The sequence below is a fragment of the Chrysemys picta genome, chromosome 5 (assembly GCF_011386835.1).
Source record: "Chrysemys picta bellii isolate R12L10 chromosome 5, ASM1138683v2, whole genome shotgun sequence".
Classification (NCBI taxonomy): Eukaryota; Metazoa; Chordata; order Testudines; family Emydidae; genus Chrysemys; species Chrysemys picta.
Window position 1 is genome coordinate 139,355,939 of NC_088795.1, and position 24,169 is coordinate 139,380,107.

The following is a 24,169-nucleotide window of genomic DNA, read 5'->3' on the forward strand; positions in this document are numbered from 1 at the left end:
CCTCAAGGAAGGCTCTCAGTGCTCCCTTTTTTAAAAGCCTCAGGTGGGTTGCTTATAATATTTTCTCTATTCTAATGGTAGCTTTCCTGTTAGCTGGTATTTCAGCCAGATGAATGGGATCCAGGTCCCAATGGCCTGCATGTCCTTGACCATATTCAGTAAGGAAAACTTGGTTTTTCACACCTCCCTAAATTTCTGTTAAAATTTCCTTTTTCTTCAACCTCTATCAGACCATTTCCTTACCATTATTTTCCTTCATAATTTCCATCATAATTCTTCAGAAACAGATGGAATTCAAACTCTGACAAACAGATCCCTGGTTTTCCTATTGAAAGAACAAACCCCTTTCATATCATGGGAGTTGAAGAGTAGCTGGAGAACCTGAGAACAAAGGCTGAAGGAACTGGGTATGCTTAGTTTGGGAAAGAGGAGATTAAGGTGGGGGACATAACGGTCTTCAAATACTTGAAAAAGATGGAGAAAAGTTGTTCTCTTTTGCCACAGAGGGTAGGACAAGAGGCAATGGGGTTTTAAGGTCAGGCTTGACAAAGCTCTGGCTGGGGTGATTTAGTTGGGGATTGGGCCTGCTTTGAGCAGGGGGTTGGACTAGATGGCGTCCTGAGGTCCCTTCCAACCCTGATATTCTATGATTCTTAGCAGATTTAGATTAAATCTCAGGAAAAACTTCCTTAACTGTAAGAACAGTAGGAGAATGGAGTAGACCGCCATGGGGGATTGTGGAAGCTCCTTCATTGGAGGTTTTCAAAAGGAGGCTGGATAGCATCTGTCTTGGATGGTCTAGACATAACAAATCCTGCATCTTGGCAGGAGGTTAGACTAGATGACCCTTGTGGTCCCTTTCAACCTTATGATTCTGTGATTCTATCTTGCTCCCACATCATGTTTGTTTTCATCTTTTGGGAATCTGCAGGCTAAATTATGTTGTCAGTTACACCACTGCAACTCCATTGACATAAGTGGGGTTGTAGAGATGTACACCGGTCATGATTTTGGCTAATGCATTAGACAGAGAAGAGTCAAACTTGCTCTCATAGCTGTGTTGACTAGAAGAATTTTGTGGTTGGGTTTTTTTGTTAAGGAAAGTATGAGCAGCTATGCATGAAAATGCCCATGAAGAGCCTATCTGTTGGTTGAAGAAGATGCCAATTTTACATACACGGTAGCCACTTTTCAAGAGGACAACAGCATTGTAAATTATAGTATTCAATATTTTAATGTTTTAGCTCTTATTATTTTCATTGAAAAAAATTGAAAATAATGCCACTCTGAACAAGATGGCTTATTTACATCTTGTCAAATTATTAAACAATTAATTGAACAAATTATTAAACCATCAGTTTGTAAGCACCTAGAAATGAGTGATAAGTAACAGCCAACATGGATTTGTCAAGGACATTTCTTGCTAAACCATTCTAGTTTCCTTCTTTGACAGTGTTACTGGCCTGATGGATAAGAGCAAAAGTTGTAGTTGGATAGATGTGATATGTCTTGATTTTAGTAAGGCTTTTGACACAGTCCCACCTGACATTCTCATAAGCAAACTAGGAAATGGTAGTCTAGATGAACTTACTATAAAATTGGTGCAAAACTGATCAAAAGACCATACTAAAAGAGTAGTTATCAATGCTTTGCTGTCAAACTGGGCGGGGGATGTATCTAGTGAGGTTCTGCGGGTGTCTGTCCTGGGTCCAAAACTATTCAATATTTTCACTGATGACTTAGATAAAGGACTGGAGTGTATGCATATAACATTTGTGGATGCCACCAAGCTGGGAGGGGTTACAAATTTAATGAGTCAACAATGTGATACTTTTACAAAAAAGGCTAATATTTAGGGTATAGTAACATGGGAGGTAATTGTCCTGCTCTACTCAGCACTGGTGAGGCCTCGGTTGGAGTGCTGTGTCCAGTTCTGAGTGCCACACGTCAAGAAAGTTGTGGACAAATTGGAGAGAGTCCAAAGGAGACGGACAAAAATGATAAAAGGTTTAGAAAACCAGACTTATAGCTCTGACTGAGTTATTGAAGTCCTCAAATCTTGATTTTAAGACTTCAAGTTAGAGAATCCTCTATTTACTCTAGTTCAAACCAGCAAATGACACATGTTCTGCCCTGCAGAGAAAGATGGAAAAAAAAACCAGGGTCTCTGCCTATCTGACCCAGAAGAAAATTACTTCCCAACCCCAAATATAGCAATCAGGCCCTGAACGTGTGGATGAGACCCTCCAGCGAGAGACACCTGTGAAATAATTCTCTGCATCCAGCGTCCCATCTCAGACCATTGGAGATATTTGCTAATAGCAGTTGTGGATGGGGCATATGCCATTGCAGGCAGCCTCCTCATACCATCCCTCCATAAATGTATCACTCAGTCATTAAACGAGTTAGGTGTTTTGTCCTCTACTCATCCCCTTGAAAGGCTGTTCCAGAACTTCACGCCTCTGACGTTTAGAAACCTTCATCTAATTTCAAGCCTAAAGTTATTGACAGCCAGTTTAAGTCCATTTGTTCTTGTGCCAGCATTGGCCATTAACTTAAATAACTCCTTTGTCTTCCTGGTGTTTATCCCTCTGATGTATTTGTGGAGAGCAATCATATCTCCCCTCAGACTTTGTTTTGTTAGGCTAAATAAGCTAAGCTCCTAAGTCTCCTCTCATGAGGTAGGGTCTCCATTCCTAATCATCCTAGTAGCCCTTCTCTGCACCTGTTCCAGTTTGGATTCATCTTTCTGGGAGACCAGAATTGCACACAGTATTCCAGATGAAGTCTTACCAGTGCCTTGTATAATGGTACTAACACTTCCCAATCTCTACTGGTAAAATGTTGCCTGATGCTTACTAGGATTTCATTAGCCTTTTTTGTAGCCGCATCACGTTGATGGCTCATAGCCATCCTGTGATTGACCAAAACACCCCAGGTCTTTCTCCTAATCTATCACTTCCAATTGATGAGTCCCCAGCTTAGAGCAAAAAGTTTTGTTGGTAGTCCCTAAGTGCCATGACCTTGTCCTTTGCACTATTAAATTTCATCCTGTTTTCATGGTCATCCAGATCTTGTATATTCCAGTCCTCCTCTGTACCGGCAATATCCCCAACTTTGTATCATCTTCAGATTTTATTAGCACATTCCCATTTTTTGTGCCACGGTCATTTAATGAAAATGGTAAATAAGATTGGTTCCAAGACTGACCTTTGAGGAACTTTTGTGGAGAGTAGGTCCATCAATGCAAGATGATCAGGGATACAACCTCATGCTCTGGGTTTCCCTATCCTTTAACTGTCAACAGCTAGGAGTGGACAGCCGGGGATGGGTCACTCAATATTTGCCCTGTTTTGTTCATTTCCTCTGAAGCATCTGGCATTGGCCATTGCCTGAAAACCAGATACTGGGCTAGATGGACCATTGGTCTGACCTAGTGTGGCTGTTCTTATGGTCCACTAGTAACCTCCCTCCAGCCTGACAATTCACCTTTCAGCATGACCCATTGTAATCGCCCCTTTACCCAGTTCCTTTTCTCCTTTTCAATTCTCAGATCAATCCTTGTCTTCTCCAATTTAACTCATTTCCCATGTGGAACTATATCAAATGCTTTACTGAAATCCAGGTAGATTAGATCTACTGCATTTCCTTTGTCTAGAAAATTAGATATCTTCTCCGAGAAAGAAATCAGGTTGGTCTGGCATGATCAACCTTTTGCAAAACCATATTGTATTTTATCCCAATTATTGGTTACCTCTATGCCTTTAATTACTCTCCATTTCAAAAATTGTTCTCAGACTTTGCATACAATTGAGGTAAAATTTACAGTCCTGTAGTTTCCTGGATCACATTTTTTCTTAAATATAGGTACTATATTTTCAATTCTCCGGTCACAGGGTACAACCCCTGAGTTTATAGATTCATTAAAAATCCTTGCTGTTGGACTTGCAATTTCATGTACCAGTTCCTTTAATATTCTTGGATGGAGATTATCTGAGTGTCCTGATTTGGTCCCATTAAACTGTTTGAGTTTGTTTTCCACCTTGGCTGTGGTCATTTCTATTTCCATCTCCTCGTTCCCATTAGCCATCCTGCCACTGTCCCCAAGCTCTTCATTACTAATTAAAAATGTAAGGAAACTATTTTTTTAGGTGTTGAGCCATACCTAGATTATCTTTAATCGCCACCCCAATCTTCAGTGCTTAGCGCTCCCACTTCTTTCTTTGTTTTATTTTTATGTATATGTCTAAAGAACCTTTTACTATTGGTTTTCATTTCCTTTGCAAAGTCTAGCTCTCCTTGGCTTTTGTCAGTTCTCGCTTTTTCCCTACACCTTCTGATCTCCAAGAGATAGCTTTCCTTGTTGATCCAACCCTTCTTCTAGTCCTTGTAGGCTTTCTGCTTCTTCTTAATAACCTGTTCATCCAGTTTGGTCTCTAGCCCTTCCCTGTCCAGTTTTTAACCTTGCTTGTGATGCCATCAAACAGTTTCTGCAGCTTTGACTTAAAGTTATTCCAAGCATCCTCCACATTTAGATCCTTGAGTTCTTCAATCCAGTCTACTTCTCCAGCCAATTCTCTTAATTTTTTTAAGTTTCTTCTTTTGAAATCAAGGACCCTAGTTGCAGACCTATTTTTGTTTATCCTGCCACTCAGTTTAAACTGAATTAACTGAATCACTCAACCAAAGTTAATAGATAAATTCATTGAGGATGGGTCCATCAATGGCTATTAGGCAAGATGGGCAGGGATGGTGTCTCTAGCCTCTGTTTGCTATGGCTGGGAGTGGGCGGCAGGGGATGGATCACTTTGTGATTGCCTGTTCTGTTCATTCCCTCTGCGGCACCTGGCATTTGGCCACTGTTGGAAGACAGGATACGGGGCTAGATGGACCTTTGGTCTGACCCATTACGGCCGTTCTTATGTTCAAAGTTGTTTTCTACAACCAGTTTTTCTGAGATCCTCACTACTTACCAATAATAGATCTAAAATGGCATCATCTCTGCCATTGATCTGGTGACTCTTTTGTGAAGAAATCTTTCAGCTGTCACATCCAGGAATATCTGGGCCCTACCATTATTAGTAGCACTTGTCCTCCAATCTATAACTAGGAAATCAGTCTCCCATAATCACACAATTCCCAGTAGTATTTATTTCATTTAAAATATTTAAGAGGTCTCTGTCCATATCAAAATTGAATCCTGGGAGTCTGTAGGACACCCCAAGCACTATCCCAGTGAAGCGTCTGCTACCTTTTTTCCCTCGGTGATTTTGACCACAGATTCCATTTGATCCATTTCATCACTTCTAATTTCTTTACTGTCTACCTCATCATTAATATATAGTGCTGCTCCACGACATTTACGTTTATTTCTGTCTTTCCTGAACAGCACATACCCTTCAATGCCTGTATTCCAGTCATGACTACTATTCTACAATGTTTTGCTTATCCCCATAATATCTGGTTTACTTCCTGCACCACCAGTAGTTCTAGTTCCTCCCTTTTGTTCCCCGGCTCCTTACATGAGTATGCAAGCATCTTAATAGTTTGTGCTTGGCTTTGCCCAGATTACTCATTGCAGGGGGGCATTAACTGGCCACTTCACCTTGAATGGTCCCTTAAAATATGTGTTAACTACTTAGGCTAAGCAATGTGATATATGCCATCATGTGCCAGCAATGCCCCTCTGCCATGTACATTGGCCAAACCGGACAGTCTCTACGCAAAAGAATAAATGGACACAAATCTGACATCAGGAATCATAACATTCAAAAACCAATAGGAGAACACTTTAACCTGTCTGGTCACTCAATAACAGACCTGAGGGCGGCAGTTTTGCAACAGAAAAGCTTCAAAAACAGACTCCAATGAGAAATTGCTGAATTTGAATTGATATGCAAACTAGATACAATCAACTTAGGCTTGAATAGAGACTGGGAATGGCTGAGCCATTACAAACATTGAATCTATCTCCCCTTGTAAGTATTCTCACACTTCTTATCAAACTGTCTGTACTGGGCTATCTTGATTATCACTTCAAAAGTTTTTTCTCTTACTTAATTGGCCTCTCAGAGTTGGTTGGGCAACTCCCACTTTTTCATGCTGGGTGTGTGTGTGTATGTATGCATATATATATATATCCTCACTATATGTTCCATTCTATGCATCCGAAGAAGTGGGTTGTAGCCCACGAAAGCTTATGCTCAAATAAATTTGTTCGTCTCTAAGGTGCCACAAGTACTCCTGTTCAATCCGTTCCAGTTTGTATTTAGCTGTGACCCTCTGAGTACGTTTCCCAGATCCGAAGAAGAGCTTGAAAGCTTGTCTCTCTCACCAGCAGAAGTTGGTCCAATAAAAGATATTACCCCACCCACCTGGTCTCTCGCAAATCCTGGGAGCAGCACTGCTACACCACTGCATACAATTAACTCCAGTCATTTTATTGTCTGACCTTTCCAGGCAGTTGTACCTGGCACTGTCTTTCCTGTGTTGAGATCTCAACTGTTCTTCAAGAATGAAATTTCAATTGGCAAGGCCTAAAGAAAGTACGTGTTGGAAATAATAGTTAAAGATTTAATAAGAATTTTCTCTTTAGTTCCTGTAGCAGCTGAAGCTAATAGAAATGTAAGCTTTTAATAATATACTAACAAATCTCAAGAGGTTTAAGTCGTTGGTAAAAAATTACCTTACAACTTTTACAAACTATTAAACTGAGCAGTAAAAAGAAGTGCAACAAAACACTCAGTGTGACCGTCCCTAAATCCTTTTGCACAAATAATCGTACTTGGCTTTCATGGAGGGCTTTTCATCCATCGTTTTCAAATTGCCTTTCTACAAAAGATAAGCGTCATTCCTATTTTACAAGTGTTGGAACAGGCACAAGGGAGCTGAAGGTAATGTGGGGGACAGTATATGTGGCATAGCTGGTGGCATGAAAGAGGATTCAATAAGAAACAAGATCAGAGTTTTAGGGCTTTTCTACGTGAAGTTTATATAATTCGTGGTACCAGTATATTTATACTGTGCTATAATTCTACTGGTAAATTTCCGTGTGTGTAAAAGCCCTAAAACTCTGATCCTGTTTCTTATTGAATTCTCCTTCATTCCACCAAGAAACAGGACTAGAGATTTAGGGCTTTTCTACACAAGAAAGTTTACTGGGATAGCTATACCAATATAAGTATACTGTGCTTTAAGCAGTGGTATCAGTAAAGCTATGGCAGTATATCTCCCCGTGGGGACATCTCTCTTTCAGGATCTAGAGTTCCCTTTTCAGTTTAGTTTGTCTCTCTGGAAATGGTTGAAGTGGAACCAAAAAAGGCACTCTGAATCCCGAAAGAGAGCATCCCCATGGTGACTTACACTGGCACAGCGCTACTGGTATAATTATACCAGTACATTTCCCCGTGCAGAGAGCCCTGAAACTGGGGGGGGGGGGGAGGTGTGGCTAAACTGAAAGCCCGGGAAATGGGTCGTGTTTTATGTTTTTGAGTTTAAATGGTGTATATGTACAAGAGGAATAGTTCCTAACTAATGTGAGAAAATCCTAATGTCCTGTGAGTATAGGCAGGATTGCATCTTTATCGGAGCGGTCTTGGCCACTTGTACTTGCTGTCATTTATGGAGCTAAAGAAGGCTTTGAAATGTCTGCACCGACCACTTGGCTTTGCTTTAGTGCACAGCAGCAGTCGCTGCTGCCTTCACATAATAATGGCTGAGTTACTTTTCCTCCCCGTAGGCATCACCAGTTAATTAATCACTGGTGAATTAGATATGGTTTAAGGGGAGCAGAATGTTGATAATCACATTCCCTAGGGTGGGACAAGACAGGAGGTGCAGCCAACTGCCTCGGATTCCCCCAGGGGAGTGATTCTATCAGGATTACCACAGCTATTTCAATTACCTTGTTCCTTCGATGACATTTCCTTCAGCTCGCGCCTTGTTTGTGTCTGCAAGGAACCTAGATAGCATCAGAAGGAGGTTGAAGAACACTAAGCTTGCTAGAGCCAGTCTTTAGTATGGACTTTACATTGACCGCTATATACAGTAAGAGTGTGTGCGCCCTACAGTGGGCCACGAGCTTATCCCCACTCTGCTTCTCATCCAAACCAGTGCCTGAGAACGGCGCTAGAGCCGCACCATAATCTAGATTCCATGTGTTATCTGGGGAGAAATTCAGCACTAGACCTAGCTCCGCTCCCACTGGAGTCAATGATAAAACTCCCGTTGATTTTAATGCAAACGGAGTTAGGCCATTACTAAACATTTTTGAAAATCCCACTCTACAGATCTTCAGCTACTGGTTCATTTGTTGATTTGAGTTTGCAGTACTTATTAATACAATTGGTGCTATTGTTTTTGGCCTAGGAACTAAGTAAATTCTCTAAAGCATGCAGGTTTCATGAAAGATGATGTGCAAAATAAGCTTATGTTGTAACTTGTACCCATTAGCTGTTGGGCATTGCTTAGGTATTCTTCTTAGCGTGTGCACAACGTGCCTTAGAGGGCACGTGACCAGGATTCATCATCGAATTTGGTCCGCTAGTTGGATCATTAGCTGCCTGGGCCCGGGCTGAGCACTGATGGGGAGTGCGACATGAACGCTGATCCATGACTGATACAGAGAGGCGCTGAATGCACTAAACACGATGGTCTTCAGCATTGAGGGCTCTGAGCTGCTCTTAGGCAGTCTTTGCCATCAGGCAGGATCTAGCCCTGCTGTAGCTTCTTTAAAGTTATTAAAAAGGAATCCTTTTAATGAGGATCATTACAATAAGGTTTCATATGTCTGGGAACCATATAAATGCCAAGTACCAGCGGGGACTCTTTAAGGTGGGTGGAATGTACAGTACTTTTTTGAACAGGTTGGTCCCATTTGGATCCTATGCATCATTTCCTTAATGCTTTCCCTTTTATTTTCCAGGGTAAGGTGGCTCAGACTGCATGTATGTCTGCATGCAAACACTTATCCACTTCACTGATGCAGCTGGTGCTAGAAGCTGAAGTGAGGCAGCTTACATTGGGGGCCTTACAGCAGTTCAACCTGGATGTAGAGGAGTGTGAACGTAAGGCACAAAATCATTCCATTTATCCTGTTGTACCTTGTTTAGTCGTTGGGCACTGGGGCTTGCTGCTAGGACAGTGGTGGTTCTTGGGTTCATCTTGAAGATCTACTGAAAGGAAGCAACTGTTTGTTTTGCCGTAGCACTTTCCAGCCCCAGAAGAAGACCCAGTCCCTGACTCTTAGGAGCCTACATTTAAAAATGGAGAGGAGAGGGGAAATAAAATGTGATCAGGGCGATGATAGGCATCGGTTGAAAATATACTATCGAGGCAACTTCCGTAGGGGGGTTCCCCACTTTACAAACACGCTTCTTGGCCTGACCTTTACAGTCTTCATTTTCCGCAGTATCCCTTTCTATTTTATTGTCTAAAGTGTAGCCAGTTGCTTGACTACACTTGTGGTTTGTCATTAAGAATGTGTAAGAGAACAAATAACTAAAATGCCAAATGTTATTATCAAAGACAAAGCGGTACAGTACAGAACGGAGAGAGTTCCTACTTTACCGTTCCTTCTGGGAAGCAATTATCACAGTGGTGTTCAGTTCGCCTGAAACAGAAAGAGTGCTTCAAAAAATATGCCTTTAAACTCGGAATATCTATTGTAGGGTTGTTTGCGGGTTTAGATAGCACTTTGCACATCACCCAAGACTTAAACCACCAACCAGCTTTTTGTTTTGTTTTCTTGTATCCACCAGTTTCTTCCTTATCTCTGTTTTAAATACTGCATTCCAAGTACTAGTTAGGCCATAGAAGTACATCCCAACCTGTACTACGACACAACATTCAGGCATCTTGCCTTTCACAGGGTTTTGTATCTGCCCGTGCCACTGCTGATCTCAGCTGTGCAAAGGGTTATGGGTATTACTTTTTGCATGAATGGAAGTGAATAACATTGTGGGAAAGGCATAATATAATTTGTGAACATAACTGCCCGTGTGCTCTGTATACTACAATAATAATGTGGTGTGTGCTATGCCTAATATGTATATATTTGGCTAACAATTTGCATTTACTTTCCTATTTGTCCTTTGAATAACAGTATCTCACTGTTATTCAATGGCATTCACCTGGCAGGGCAAAAAATTCTCTGAAGGACAAGCTGTGGAAGCCCAATTGCTTGGAGTGTTTAAAGCAAGACTGGGCAAAACACTAGAAAATATGCTGTAGGGACTAGTCCTGCATTGGCAAGGAGATGGGCTAGTCATCTGATAGGTCTTTCTTATTTCTAGCCTGTTTGAATCCATGACATTTGCATTCAGAATAAGTTGTGAACATTTTAAAAAATGTACTGGGTGGTATAGCAGTAGATGATATCAAGCACACACCAAGGATTTGCAGGCGTGGATAATAGTTTAATCATTCTCCTCATTAAGCGATTATGGTGCTTTGCCTAATTATTCTCTGCAATGATTTGATTTTGCAGTGAGGAGAATAGGTAGGAGTAGACTATATTGATGGTACGCAGCATAATTATGCACATACCCTGTAAAAAGCCTTAGATCTTTCGCTTAAAATGCACTTCTACCCTAAAAAAGTGACTTTGTGAAAATGAAATTGCAGGGTTAAGTAATCACTGTGTCCCACTGATTTCAATGTATAGTTTGTTCAGTTAGCAAGGTAAGATTTCTCTAATTGCCAGCCCCACAAATTCAACTTGGGCTGTGATGCTCCTTCTCATGCATCATCCCTTATGTAATGGGCTTTTTCCAGACCAGATTATGCCCTGTGCAACCCCATTGACTTCAGTGACACCTGTGCAGATTAATTTAAGGTTAAGGATTTACACTGAGAGCAGAATTTGCCCCTATATCAAGCTTAGGGTTTCTTGGGATGCAGTGCAGTGTCCGTGAAACAGGCACAATGTGAATGTCCAGGTGTCACGTGAATGCGTGTGAATCTATATAGACTGAATCCTGATGTCCTTACCGAACTCTTACTCAGGAAAACTTCCTGTAAAGACCATTTCAGTTTGCCTGGCTAAAAACCGGGTGTAAACATTGCATTAGGCCCAAAGCCTTATCCAAGTAATTCATTACCTAGGTGTACATAGGGGTTAGTAAAATGCAGTGCAGAACCGATGGAACCATTTTGTTTCCTTCATAGCAGAGGTAAAATACTGTGCACATGCTTAGTTGACATTTTTTCCAAGTTAAATTATAAGGATATTTTCAAATCATTTATGAATATACAAAAAGTCACCATTTTGCAGTACAGACTAATTTTCTGTGAAATTTCGTATTATAAAATCAAGCAGTTGTTCAGTCAGAGAATCTAAACACAAGACCTGAAACCTCATCCCAAATCTTCTGCAACTGCAGCGGAAAGATGTTTTAACAAAGCCACTAGGGTTTTTTAGGAGAAAATTACTGCCTCAGAGTGATCATTTATATGCCAACTTTCATCTCCATACCATGTAATGTGTCTGTCATTACATCCCTGGGCATTTGTGATAGTATCAAATGATCCACTTCTGCAGTAGATACACTGCTTGATGCAAATATAAATTTCCTCTGCATAAGCTGATAAATAATTGTTGTTGTTTTTTTAAATTAACTTCAGAAACAAAAAACACAACTTGGGTTAGAATTTTCACTTGTGGCATTTTCAAAATACCCACCACTGTGGCTCTCTTGGGACCCTGAACGCCAGAAGGTTGATGTTAGGATTGGGAATGTGTCTTGGCAAAGGTCTGTGGCACAATCTCATTACAGCAGAGCCCTCTGAATTGGGACATTCTGTCAGTCTAATGTTGCTCCCGTTAAACTCAGTGGCAAAACTGCCATTGACTTCAGTGCGAGTAGTACCAGGCCCTGAGAAAATATTGATTGCATTTCATGCTTGTGTATTATAATCTTTATTTGGTAACACCTTTATATAAAGAAATCAGAACTTGAAATGTCACTTCTCTTTAAGTGAGTACCATTTGATACTGTCCAAATATCGCTGTTAAACACAAATATTGCTAAGATTGTTTCAATTAATCAGCAACCATTGACATTCACTATCAAGGTTAAATAAGTTCCCTGGCTGGTTACCCAGTTAAGTTTCTTCTGTCTGAGGGCCTGATCCTTAACGTTTTCCTAATTCTCAACATTCTTATTTGAATCCTCCTTGAGGAAGGATCTGGCCCCAAGCAGTGTGAACCGTATCTGAATTTTGCAACAGTTCCACACGTAAAAGTCTAGTAATGGTTATGGCCCTGAAAAAGTTGTCTTCAATCCCAAATTGTCAACATCTGGGTTCATGGAGGGCCAGTCTACGCTGCTGAAAATAATGGGAAGCGTCTGTCATTAATAATAGTTTAGCTTTCTTTCGCTTGGCTGAAAATGGACTTCGTAACCCTGTCGAATTTTCTTCCCATTCATTAACATGGGTCACTAAGCGGCAGCTTTTTTTTCCCTCTTAAAACCCCCAAACACTAAGGAAAATGGATGACATTTAATATAGGTTTTAAAAGCACGATTCCTTAAATTCCACGAGATCTGGAGGCAATTGTTCTGTGAGACAAAATCAGGAGCACTCAGACATTCAATAGCAGGTGCCGCCAACCTGAGCAGCAGGGGCAGGCGACCTGCTCCGCCCAGCCAAGGCCTGAGATGCCATGTCAGTCAGGAAAATTGAGACAGATGCTGTTGCCCTGACCTTCCTATTCATCACTGTCAACCCTGCTGTTTGCCACTGAGAATGGTAAACGCAGACGTAGGTCATTCTTCCTTTTCGAAGACCAAAAGCCCTCTCTCCTATTTGTTTGTCTGGTGCTTTTGCTGACAGCGTGAATAATTTGAATCCTCCTCTGAGGAGCAGCCTGTCCCGATTTTAATGCAACGCTAAAAAACAAACAAAAATCAATCATTGGATAGCCAATGTACTAAGAAAATAAATTTGTTTGCGAGAATTCTATCTACTTGTCAGTTTAGGTGCAAAGCTCAGCTTTATCATCTCCAATAGTGATGCAGTTTGCCTTGTTCCTGCCCCTGCCCTCCACACCTGAAGTATTAATTACCCTCGGTATTTAATTAAAGGCTGGTTTTACAGATATGCGAAGCACACATCGCTCCCTTTGGCTTCAGTGGTATGGGATCTTGAGGTGTCAGAGTTTTCGTGCATGATCACATTTTTAAAAAATGTCTAGTGTGTGTGTCTTTGCATAATGATTAGGTACTATGCTGAAAAAAATCTTCAGGTCTGGAGAAGGAAGAAGAAGAGGAGGAATTCTTCAGGTCTTTCCCCGGACCTGAAGAAGAGCTCTGTGTAGTTCAAAAACTGGACCCTTCGTCCAACAGAAGTTAGTCCAGTAAAAGATATCACCCACTTACCTTGAACCAATAATCAGGCAGATGTCTAGGGCCAAGCACTGCACCACCAAACCCAGACATGATCATCGTGGAATTCCCAGTGTGTACGACAAATTCTTCCTGAGAAGCAACGTACTTCGCGTTTTTTGGATAGTGCTTCAAAGCACTGAATATACCTTTTATTTATTTAAAAACCTTGGCAGAGAAAGCATTCTGAGGGCTTTAAATAAATTTAAGGAAACATGAAAGGCCAAATCCTGCCACCTTACTCATGTGAGTAGTCCAATATATGTCAGCAGGATTTCTGGTGTGAGCAAGGTAAGCAGGAATCGAGCTGCCAGGTTCTAACTAACATGTTAGGCTAGTGATTGGAGCGAAACCTGTGAATCATGAGATCTGTCATCCTGTGAATTGTCCCTCAAAGGAAGTGATGGGAACCACATTGCTTCAGACTTCTAAAATTAGGTTGGACAAAGCACTAAAGAAAATTTTATAAGGAACAAAACCTACACATAAAGGTACATTGATTTTTTTTTCCCAGTTGCAAAACTGTTTCCCAAGATGTATTAATTGCTGAAGAGTTTAAAGTTCTTTGTTCAGCTTTACCAGTGACATGTCTGCAGTTTGCAGAAGGTCACCAGTCACTTTGAAATGTTTTCCTATTATTACTAGTAATGATACTACTACTACTACTACTACATTGCATTTATAGCACCTGTTATATGAAGACATAAAAGACCTTGACAAATAGTACAAGGAAGTGTTGTTTACTCCTTCTCATAACACAAGAACTAGGGTCACCAAATGAAATTAATAGGCAGCAGATTTAAAACAAACAAAAGAAAGTATTTCTTCACACAACACACAGTCAACCTGTGGAACTCTTTGCCAGAGGATATTGTGAAGGCCAAAACTATACTTATAACAGGGTTCAAAAAAGAACTAGATAAATTCATGGAGGATAGGTCCATCAATGGCTATTAGCCAGGTTAGGCAGGGATGGTGTCCCAACGTCTGTCTGTCAGACGCTGGGAATGGATGACAGGGGAAGGATCACTTGATGATTACCTGTTCTGTTCATTCCCTCTGGGGCAATGGCCACTGTCAGAAGACATGATACTGGACTAGATGGACTTTTGGTCTGACCCAGTATGACTGTTCTTATGTACATATTGTAAATTGAGCCACAGAGAAGTTAAGTGAGTTGCCCAAGGACACAGACAAGTGCTGTAGTAGTCAGAACTAAACCCAGCGGTCCAGTTCCAGTCTGTTGTAACCAATAGAAATGTTTCCTTTTTTTTTTTTAAAGCAAAAACAAAAAAAAAGCTGTGAACCCACAAAGAGAAGAGGAAATGCCCATGGCTATAGAAAAGTTATTTTTGTTGTTGTTTTTGCAAAGGAATTTATGTGCTGTCTTCAAGGACATTCTTATAACCTACAATTTTACAATGAGTTTGATATGTGGCTTTTAACCTACTCGTTTTCTAACACTATTCGTTTTTATGGTTTAGGACCCCCTGCTTTTTGATATTTTTCCAAACCTTGCATATCTCAGAGGTAGTTGGAACCACAAATGACCCAAATTTGGACATTGCGACAAAAAGAGAAAAGAAGGCTGTTGTTTTTCTTACAAAAGTGTTTTTCACCAGTGTAACAGTCCAGTGCTTGTTAAACCAGATTGTTTTTTACAGTACTTAGATCATAAAATAAACAATTCCATAATCTCTAAAGTCCTTTAACTGCTGATTTATGAGAAATTAAAAGGGCAGTAAAATTATATTTTAAATTTCATTAAATTCCAATTTTTCATTCAAACCACTCCTGGGTATCACTCACTCACTCATGCCCGTCACCCCAATCGGGCTATGGGCTGCCAACCACAGATCTCCAGAGTCCTCTATCCTGGGCCATTTGCTCTAGCTGGTTCCAGGTATAGCCCATTTTTATGCTATCAGCCTGAAGGTCGCGTCGCCAGGTGTTTCTTGAACGGCCTCTTTTCCGCTTGCCTTGGGGGTTCCACCGCAATGCCTGTCTAGTGATGTTGGTTGGCTGCTTGCGTAGTGTGTGTCCTATCCAGCCCCACCTTCTCCTTCTAATTTCTTCCTCTGCTGGAAGTTGACGGGTCCTCTCCAAGAGGTAGATGTAGCTGATGGTGTCTGGCCAGCGGATCTGGAGAATCCTTCTAAGGCAACTATTTATGAAGGTCTGGATCTTTCTGGTGGTTGTTTTAGTTGTCCTCCAGGTTTCAGCTCCATACAATAAGACTGATTTCACGTTGGAATTGAACAGTCTAATCTTTGTTGCCAAAGACAGCTCTCTGGAGCTCCAGATGTTCTTGAGCTGTAAGAAAGCTGCTCTTGCCTTACCGATCCTTGCTTTGATGTCTGCGTCCGTGCCACCCTGTTGGTCGATGATGCTGCCTAGGTAGGTAAAGGACTGCACTTCTTCCAGAGGGCTTCCATTCAGTGTGACTGGGTCATTACTGATGGAGTTAATCTTGAGGATCTTAGTCTTGTCCTTGTGGATGTTGAGGCCAACCTGTGATGATGTGGCTGCCACTACGTTAGTCTTCTCTTGCATCTGTTTGCTATGCAAAAGGAGTGCAAGGTCGTCGGCAAAGTCCAGGTCATCAAGCTGGGTCCACAACGTCCACTGGATTCCGTTCCTGCGCTCATAAGTGGATGTCTTCATAATCCAATCAATGACAAGGAGAAAGAGAAATGGTAACAACAAATATCCTTGTCTGACTCCGGTTCGCACCTGGAAGCTGTTTGTAAGCTGCCCTCCATGGATCACTCTACAGTGTATGCCGTCATATAAGTCCTTAATCAAGTTAACCACCTTTACTGGGATGCCATAGTGCCGAAGGAGCTTCCAGAGAGTCTCTCAATCCACGCTATCGAATGCTTTCTCATAGTCAACAAAGTTGATGTACAACAAGGAGTTCCATTCCATAGACTGCTCGACTATGATGCGGAGCGTTGCTTTCTGGTCTGTGCATGATCTATTTTGCCGGAAACCTGCCTGCTCATCTCGTAGCTGTGGATCGATGGCATCCTTCAATCTCTCTAAGAGAACTCGGTTGAAGACCTTCCCTGGCACCAACAGAAATGTGATTCCTCTGTAGTTGGCACAATTGCTGAGGTCTCCTTTCTTGGGGATTTTAATAAGGTATCCCTCTTTCCAGTCTGCCAGAATCACTTCTTCTTCCCATATCTTCTCAAAAAGGGGGGGTACAGCATTTCCACTGAAGCATCCAGATCTACTTTCAGGGCCTCTGCTGTCTTATCGTCAGGTCCAGCCGCCTTCCTGTTCATCATAGTGATGGCTTTTCTGATCTCATCTCTGGTAGGTCTATCACAATTGATTGGAAGGTCTTTGTTGGCTGGGTCGATGTCTGGTGGATTTAGTGGTGCTGGACTATTTAGGAGTTCCTCAAAGTGTTCCACCCATCTATTCATCTGTTGTTCTATTTCTGTTATAGACTTTCCCTGCTTGTCCTTGACGGGACGTTCTGGCTTGCTGAACTTTCCAGACAGTCGCTTGGTGATGTCATACAGCTGTTTCATATTACCATTGTATGCTGCCTGTTCTGCTTCTGCTGCCAGTCCAGCCACATAATCTCTCTTATCCTTCCTAATATTCCTCTTCACTACTCTATGGGCTTCAGCATACTCTTCTTGCGCTTTAGCCTTTGCTGCTGTAGTCCTGCTGTTATTAACTACTGCCTTCTTCTTCTTTCTATCTTCTATCTTAGTCAAGGTCTCTGCTGTGATCCACTCTTTCTGCTGGTATTTCTTGATTCCAAGCACTTCCTGGCATGCTGACCTAAGTGTCCCTCTCACTTTCTGCCATCTGTTGGATACACTGTCTTCCTCTTCCTCAGACCGATCCTGTAGTACTGAAAACTTATTCTTCAGCTGCAGTCCAAAATCTTCCTTGATCTTATGATCCTTCAAAAGGCTGCTGCGTTGTACTTCGCTCTTCTATCTGACGCGTCTATCCAGTTCTTCTTCAGCTTCAATCTGGCCACCACTAAGTGATGGTAGGACGCTACGTCTGCTCCTCTTCTAACCCTAACGTCCTGCAAAGATCTTCTGAACTTCTTACTAATACAGACATGATCGATCTGGTTTTCTGTCGTGCCTGCTGGCGATACCCAGGTACTCTTGTGGATCCGCTTGTGAGGAAAGATGCTATCTCCTATGACCAGGTTAAGTGCACACAAATCCACAAATCTCTCTCCATTCTCACTCATCTCTCCCAGAGCGTGGGTCCCCATGACTTGTTCATATCCTGTGTTGTCAGGTCCAATTTTGGCATTAAAGTCTCCCATAAGGATGGTAATGTCTTTGTCTGGGAGAGTCTCTAATATTTTCTGAAGTCCGTTGTAAAAATAGTCTTTGTCCCCCTCTTCACTGTCATTGGTTGGAGCATAGCACTGTACAACATTCATCTTAATCCTCTTCATTTTAGTTCTGAAGGATGCTGTGATGATCCTGGAACCATGTGCCTCCCAACCAATCAGTGCTCTCTGTGCCTGCTTGGACAACATGAAGCCTACTCCCTGTGTGTGGGGTGCGTCGCTCTCTTCATGTCCGGAATACAGCAACAGCTCTCTTGTCAACAATCGTCTCTGTCGAGCTTGCGTCCATCTTGTCTTGCGAATGCCTAGTAGGGTCAGGTTGTTGCTCCTCATCTCTGCTGCGACCTGCGCCGTCTTTCTTGACTCGTACATGGTCCTCACGTTCCATGTACCGATGGTAATCCTCCTAGTTGCAAGAAGGGTAATGGGCTTAGTGGCTTCCTCACGACTTTCACCACCCAGCGTCATGCGTCTTCGAGTTGAAGGCCCTTCTTTTTCCAGGCTAAAAGTCTCTGTTATCTCTATTGTTGGCGTTTCTGTAGCAAATTAATTTTTTTACGGGGTGGAGTTGCTAGCCCCCATGGCCAACCCTTCTCCTTTATCCTGACTTGGGACAGGCAGATGGCCCCAAAGGACCTCTGTGATGGAGTTACTCCTGGGTATAGTCAATACGAAACACAGATGTACCAACCAGTTTGAGGAGCAGCCCAATAAGTAAGCATGCCAGAATGTGCCTATATTGATCCCAGTGCATCTGTTTATCACCTCGTTCTTCGCTATATTCGCTGGCTCCATAGATTTTCTCACGTGGAAACCTTGTTATTCATTTAGCACTACAGCCTTCGCCCAAAATTATTGTGCGCCGCCTCCCCTCGTTCATGTGTGGACTGCCAAGGTTTGTAACATGCAAAGCTAACAGTTGCCTGATGTTTCTTTAATCTTCGATGTATCATATTCCTGTTAATGGTGTCCCTAGCCTCTGTTTACCAGAAGCTGGGAATGGGCGACGGGATGGATCACTTGATGATTACCTGTTCTTTTCGGAATTTTCCCTCTGGGGCACCTGGCACTGGCCACTGTCAGAAGACAGGATACTGGGCTAGATGGACCCTTAGTCTGACCCAGTAGGGCCATTCTTATGTATAGGTGATAGGCATTAGTGATCTGGAAGAGGGGATGAACAGTGAAGTGGCAAAATTTGCAGATGATACAAAATTATTCTAAATAGTAAGTCCAGAGCAGATTGTGAGGCATTACAGAGGGGTCTCATAAAACTGGATGACTGCGTAACAAAATGGTAGATGAACTTCAGTGTTGATAAGCACAAAGTAATTCACACGGGAAAAATAACCCCAACTATACATATACAATGATGGGTTATAAATTAGCTGTTACATCCAAGAAAGAGATCTTGGAGTCACCATCAGTAGTTCTCTGAAAACGTCTGCTCAGTGCACAGCAGCAGTCAAAACTGCTAACAGTATGTTAGGAACCGTTAGGAAAGCGATAGAAAATAAGACACTGGAATTATATTTTTCTATATAAATCCATGGTTCTCTCACGTCTTGAATACTGTGTCCAGTTCTTGTCTCCCCAGCTCAAAAAGGATATAGTGGAACTGGAAAAAGTTCAGAGAAGGGCAATAAAGATGGTCCAGGGTTTGAAACAGCTTCTGTAGGAAGAGAGACTAAAAATATTAGGGCTGTTCATCTTAGAAAAGAGCTTACTAAGGGGAGATTATGTTAAAATCAAGGGTGGTATGGAAAAAGTTAATAGGGAGGTGTTATTTACCCTTTCACACAATACAAAACCAGGGGTCCTCTGATGAAATTAATAGGCAGCAGGTTTAATACAGACAAGAGGAAAGTACTTTTTCACACAACACACAACTAACCCGTGGAACTCGTTGCCATGGGATAGTGTGATAGGTCCAAAGTATAAATCAGTTGAGAACTGGAAAATTCACGGAGGATAGGTCCATCAATGGCTATTAGCCAAGATTTACTGGAATGTTCCTCGCTAGAACAGAGCTAAGCAGCAAGGGAAAACAAAGCAAAATGGTCAAAAAATGCTTATTTTTCCAGCATAAAATCTTACAAGGAGTATTAATTGCTCTCAGTAAGAGAATATTATGCTAGGAAGACAAAACAGGAGCAAGTCCCTTCCCTTCCAACCTCAGCCATTCAGGAACCATACCTTTGGCTTCACATGTCACTGAAATAATTTTGCTTTCTTCAGCACTAGTGTGTGTGGAGTCACAAAGGGAACACGAGTAGAATCCCTGGTCAGTAGAGGCAATGCCACCTTCTTCCACATGTATTTTCCTCATGTGACCTTTCTTAAAGGATATAAAATGCTACGGTGATAATGAAATGGTTCAGTGGTGTATTGGTACACGTCAATATTGCATGTCAAAATACGAACCCTTTCAGACCCTGTTCAAGCAAATCTTGGAAGCCTTGCAGACTGTTAAAGATAGATGGGCTTCTCTTTAGCAGTTTTATTTCCTTCCTCACCCAAGACCTCTTGTCTCCACTATGTGCAACCCTCATTTGATTCTTGACCTTGTACACTCCTCATTCCATCTGTCCTGGAACCATTTTCTATCTCCTTCACTGATTTACTTGTATGAGCTCTTCTCCTCCCCTTCCATCTCCTACATTTGTAAATCTACCTGTGCAATGTTGCACGTATCTACCACTGCCTTGATTTCACCTCTGTTCACATCCTCATCCATGCCTGCATCTCTTCTTATTTTCTCTACCGCTCCTGCCACATGCCACCCTCTATAGGTTACACCTCATTGACTCCTTATCAACGTGTCACATGTACCCCTCCGTACTTGCATCTTCTCCTTGGTTACTGGGCTTTCCTTGGTGTTTATCTGCTCATGGCCCTGTGCAACACACTAGGAGAGGATACCAGTTCTAACGTGTCTTTTATTGAGACCTTGAATGGTTGAGTGGTTATGGGCTGTCTGCGTGAAATTACCCATACAAAAGTAGTTTTCTTAAAAACAGGTAGTCTTAAAAACAGCAAGAACATGATAGTAAAACAAAGAGAAACAATCTGCATAACGTCTCTACATGTGAACGTCTCATAAGTTAAACTATATAATAAGGTATTCTCAGCTTAATTACAGTAAAATGAAAAGAAAATCTTACATCTCTATCAGTCATTCACCTCTGACCACTCCTGACACGACCTTTCCCTTCTGTGTCCCAAAGTTCTTTCCTGGTTCCTGCCTTTTAAAGCTCCTAAACCTATGTCAAATTCTTTGATGTTAAAGGGCTTCCAGAGTTCATTCCAAGCAGTCCTCCATCTCTGTGTCCCAGTTTTCCCCCAAGTAGTCCTTTGAAATACAGAACCACACAATTGGTGTTTGTAAACATTTTCAACCTCCCCTTCAGGAGAAAAAATTATCATTAGAACTGCTAATTCACCCTTTCCAAATATTAAACATCTTAATTCAGCAGAGAGCTTATCATCTGTTCTTTCCATTCCATGTCTTTGTCTGGGTTTGGAAAAGTAACCTTTAGACATCCATAACTCAGTTCTTTCTATACATATGCCCAACATTATCTATTACTTATTGACAGATAACAGCCTTCCTGTCACAAGACTTCCAATTTCATCTGAAAACTTTTACTTTCTTGTACTTTAAAATGTCTGGCAATCCAGCAGTGAGTTGTTGTTCTCTGTTGTTGTGGATGCAGTTCAGACCTGTCAGCATCTGAAGGCTCAGGCACACCCCCTTGAAACATCTGTAAGATTTGTTCTGCCTCTTGAAGAAGTAAACGGAATTCCGGGCTCTTCTTTGTCCAGAGCATTAGAGGAACCGACGTTTTTATTGAATTTTGATTCAGTTTGGCTCAGTTTGATAATTTGGGGGATGCGGGGTCATTCTCTGAAATTCTCACTACCTTGATAATTTGGCTGTTAAAGGGGAAATTCAACAAAGCAGTGTTGGGTTTGAAAGTCATTGAGGAAATTCAAGTTCAATATGGAAATTGTGAAACGGGTTATTGAAACTTTGGCCAAAGTTCAAGGGACCTACTTGCCATGCCTCTGTTTGGCCTTCCCATCATAATTTCTTACCTTTCTCTTCTTGTAAGGATCTTCAACTCCAGTATAAGGCTTTGCATTTCGGTCTGACATAGTACTCAAGGTATTTTACAAAGTACTGCATTAATGTCCCTACAGATGATCTTTACACATCTTAAACAATATGCTGATCATAGCTCATTCGAAGGAGAAAGCATTAAAGGATGTGGCATGCACCATTCAGTTTCCTGAGAATTGCAGCTAGATGTCATATTTTCCCCAAAACCATGCCCACTTCATATCTGTAACCACTTCTGGAATTCTATGTCCAGTTCTGGTGCCCAAAATTCAAGAAAGAGGTTGATAAATTGGAGAGGGTTCAGAGCAGACCCATGAGAATGATTAAAGGATTAGAAAACATGCCTTATAGTGATAGACTCAGAGCTCAATGTAATTAGTTTTTTAACAAAGAGGTTAAAGGGTAACTTGCTTACAGTCTAAAAGTATCAATATGGGGGAAAATATTCAATAATGGGCTCTTCAGTCTAGCAAAGAAAGTTGGTGTTGGTCCTGCTTTAAGCAGGGGGTAGGACTGGATGACCTCCTGAGGTCTCTTCCAACCCTAATCTTCCATCATTCTATGATTAACACAATCCAATGTCTGGAAGTTGAAGCTAGACAAATTGAGACTGGAAATAAGGCGTATATTTTTAGCAGTGAGGGTAACTAACCATTGCAACAATTTACAAAGGGTTGTGATGGCGCATCACTGACAATTTTTAAATCAAGATTGGATGTTTTTCTACAAGATGTATTCTAGGAATGTTGCCGGGGGGGAAGTTCTGTGGCCTGTGTTATACAGGTACACGTACCCGTGGGGGTACACAGAGGTTTTCTAGGGGGATACTGTGACGGGTTGGATCACAGAAACCCCCTTGGGAGCTGCCACCTGATGTACCAAGACTACCCCTGCTTCTGTTTTGCCTGCCAGCTCAGGACTTCAGCACCCTGTCTTGCTGAGCCAGACACTCCCGTCTGCTGCAACACAGACCCAGGGTCTGAATCACTTGCCCCAAAGCTGCAAGTTTACCTGAAAACAGCTCACAGTAGTGTGCTTGTCTTTAGTACTTAGATGCCCAACTCCCAATGGGGTCTAAACCCAAATAAATCCGTATAAAGCTTATACAGGGTAAACTCATAAATTGTTCGCCCTCTATAACACTGATAGAGAGATATGCACAGTTGTTTGCTCCCCCAGGTATTAATACATACTCTGAGTTAATTAATAAGGAAAAAAGTGATTTTATTAAATACAGACAGTAGGATTTAAGTGGTTCCAAGTAGTAACAGACAGAACAAAGTAAGTCACCAAGCAAAATAAAATAAAATGCCCAAATCTATGTCTAATCAAACTGAATACAGATAATCTCACCCTCAGAGATACTTCAGTAAGTTTTTCTCAGACTGGACACCTTCCAGGCCTGGGCACAATTCTTTCCCCTGGTACAGCTCTTGTTCCAGCTCAGGTGATAGCTAGGGGATTCTTCATGATGGCTCCTCCCTCCCCTTGTTCTCTTCCACCCCTTTATATATCTTTTGCATAAGGCGGGAACCCTTTGTCCTCTGGGTTTCCACCCCCCTCATTGGAAAAGCACAGGTTAAAGATGGATTCCAGGTCAGGTGACATGATCACATATCACTGCAAGACTTCATTACCCACTTGCCAGCACACACATATACAGGAAGACTCACAGGTAAACACAGCCATCTGCAGACAATGGTCCTGATTAATGGGAGTCATCAAGATTCCAAACCATTATTAATGGCCCACACTTTACATAATGACAATAGGCCCTCAGAGTTATATTTCATATTTCTAGTTTTAGATACAAGAGTGGTACATTTATACAAATGGGATGATCACACTCAGTAGATTATAAGCTTTGTAATGATACCTTACAAGAGACCTTTTGCATGAAGCATATTCCAGTTACATTATATTCACTTCTTATTATGTTTTTATAAAATCCATATAGACTGCACAACGTCACAGATACATCACTCATCTAGATATTTGCCTAGTTTTATAAGAGGCTACATAAAAAGCTCTGGCGAAGTCAGTACAAACTAAAATTTCATACAGACAAAATAAGAAAGTAAGCGATTTTTCAGAAATAGCGAGCTGTGATACTTTTGTAAGCAAGTAGTTTTTAAATGAGGTGAAACTTGAGGTACGCGAGATAAATCAGACTCCTGAAAGGGGTACAGTAGTCTGGAAAGGTTGAGAACCACTGCTCTAAAATATCAAGAAGGAAAGAGATGTGTCCATAATTAGAGTTCCCTTTTGGCTGAGTAATCCTTGGTCTTAGGAGCCGCTAGCATAGAGGTGGGCAAACTACGG

General features: G+C 41.6%; 1 protein-coding gene across 5 annotated transcripts in view; it reads left to right on the top strand.

Moving 5' to 3' along the window:
- Window positions 1-24,169, top strand: part of EXOC6B (exocyst complex component 6B) — a 442,104-nt gene that overhangs the window by 306,146 nt on the left and 111,789 nt on the right. For 2 of the 5 annotated variants that reach the window (XM_005291461.4, XM_005291460.4), the window contains one exon: window positions 8,924-9,065. The exons of the other annotated variants lie outside the window; for them this stretch is intronic. In XM_005291461.4, coding sequence (XP_005291518.2) covers window positions 8,924-9,065 — 142 coding nt within the window. The remainder of the gene's footprint in view (window positions 1-8,923; window positions 9,066-24,169) is intronic. 5 annotated transcript variants of the gene reach the window in all.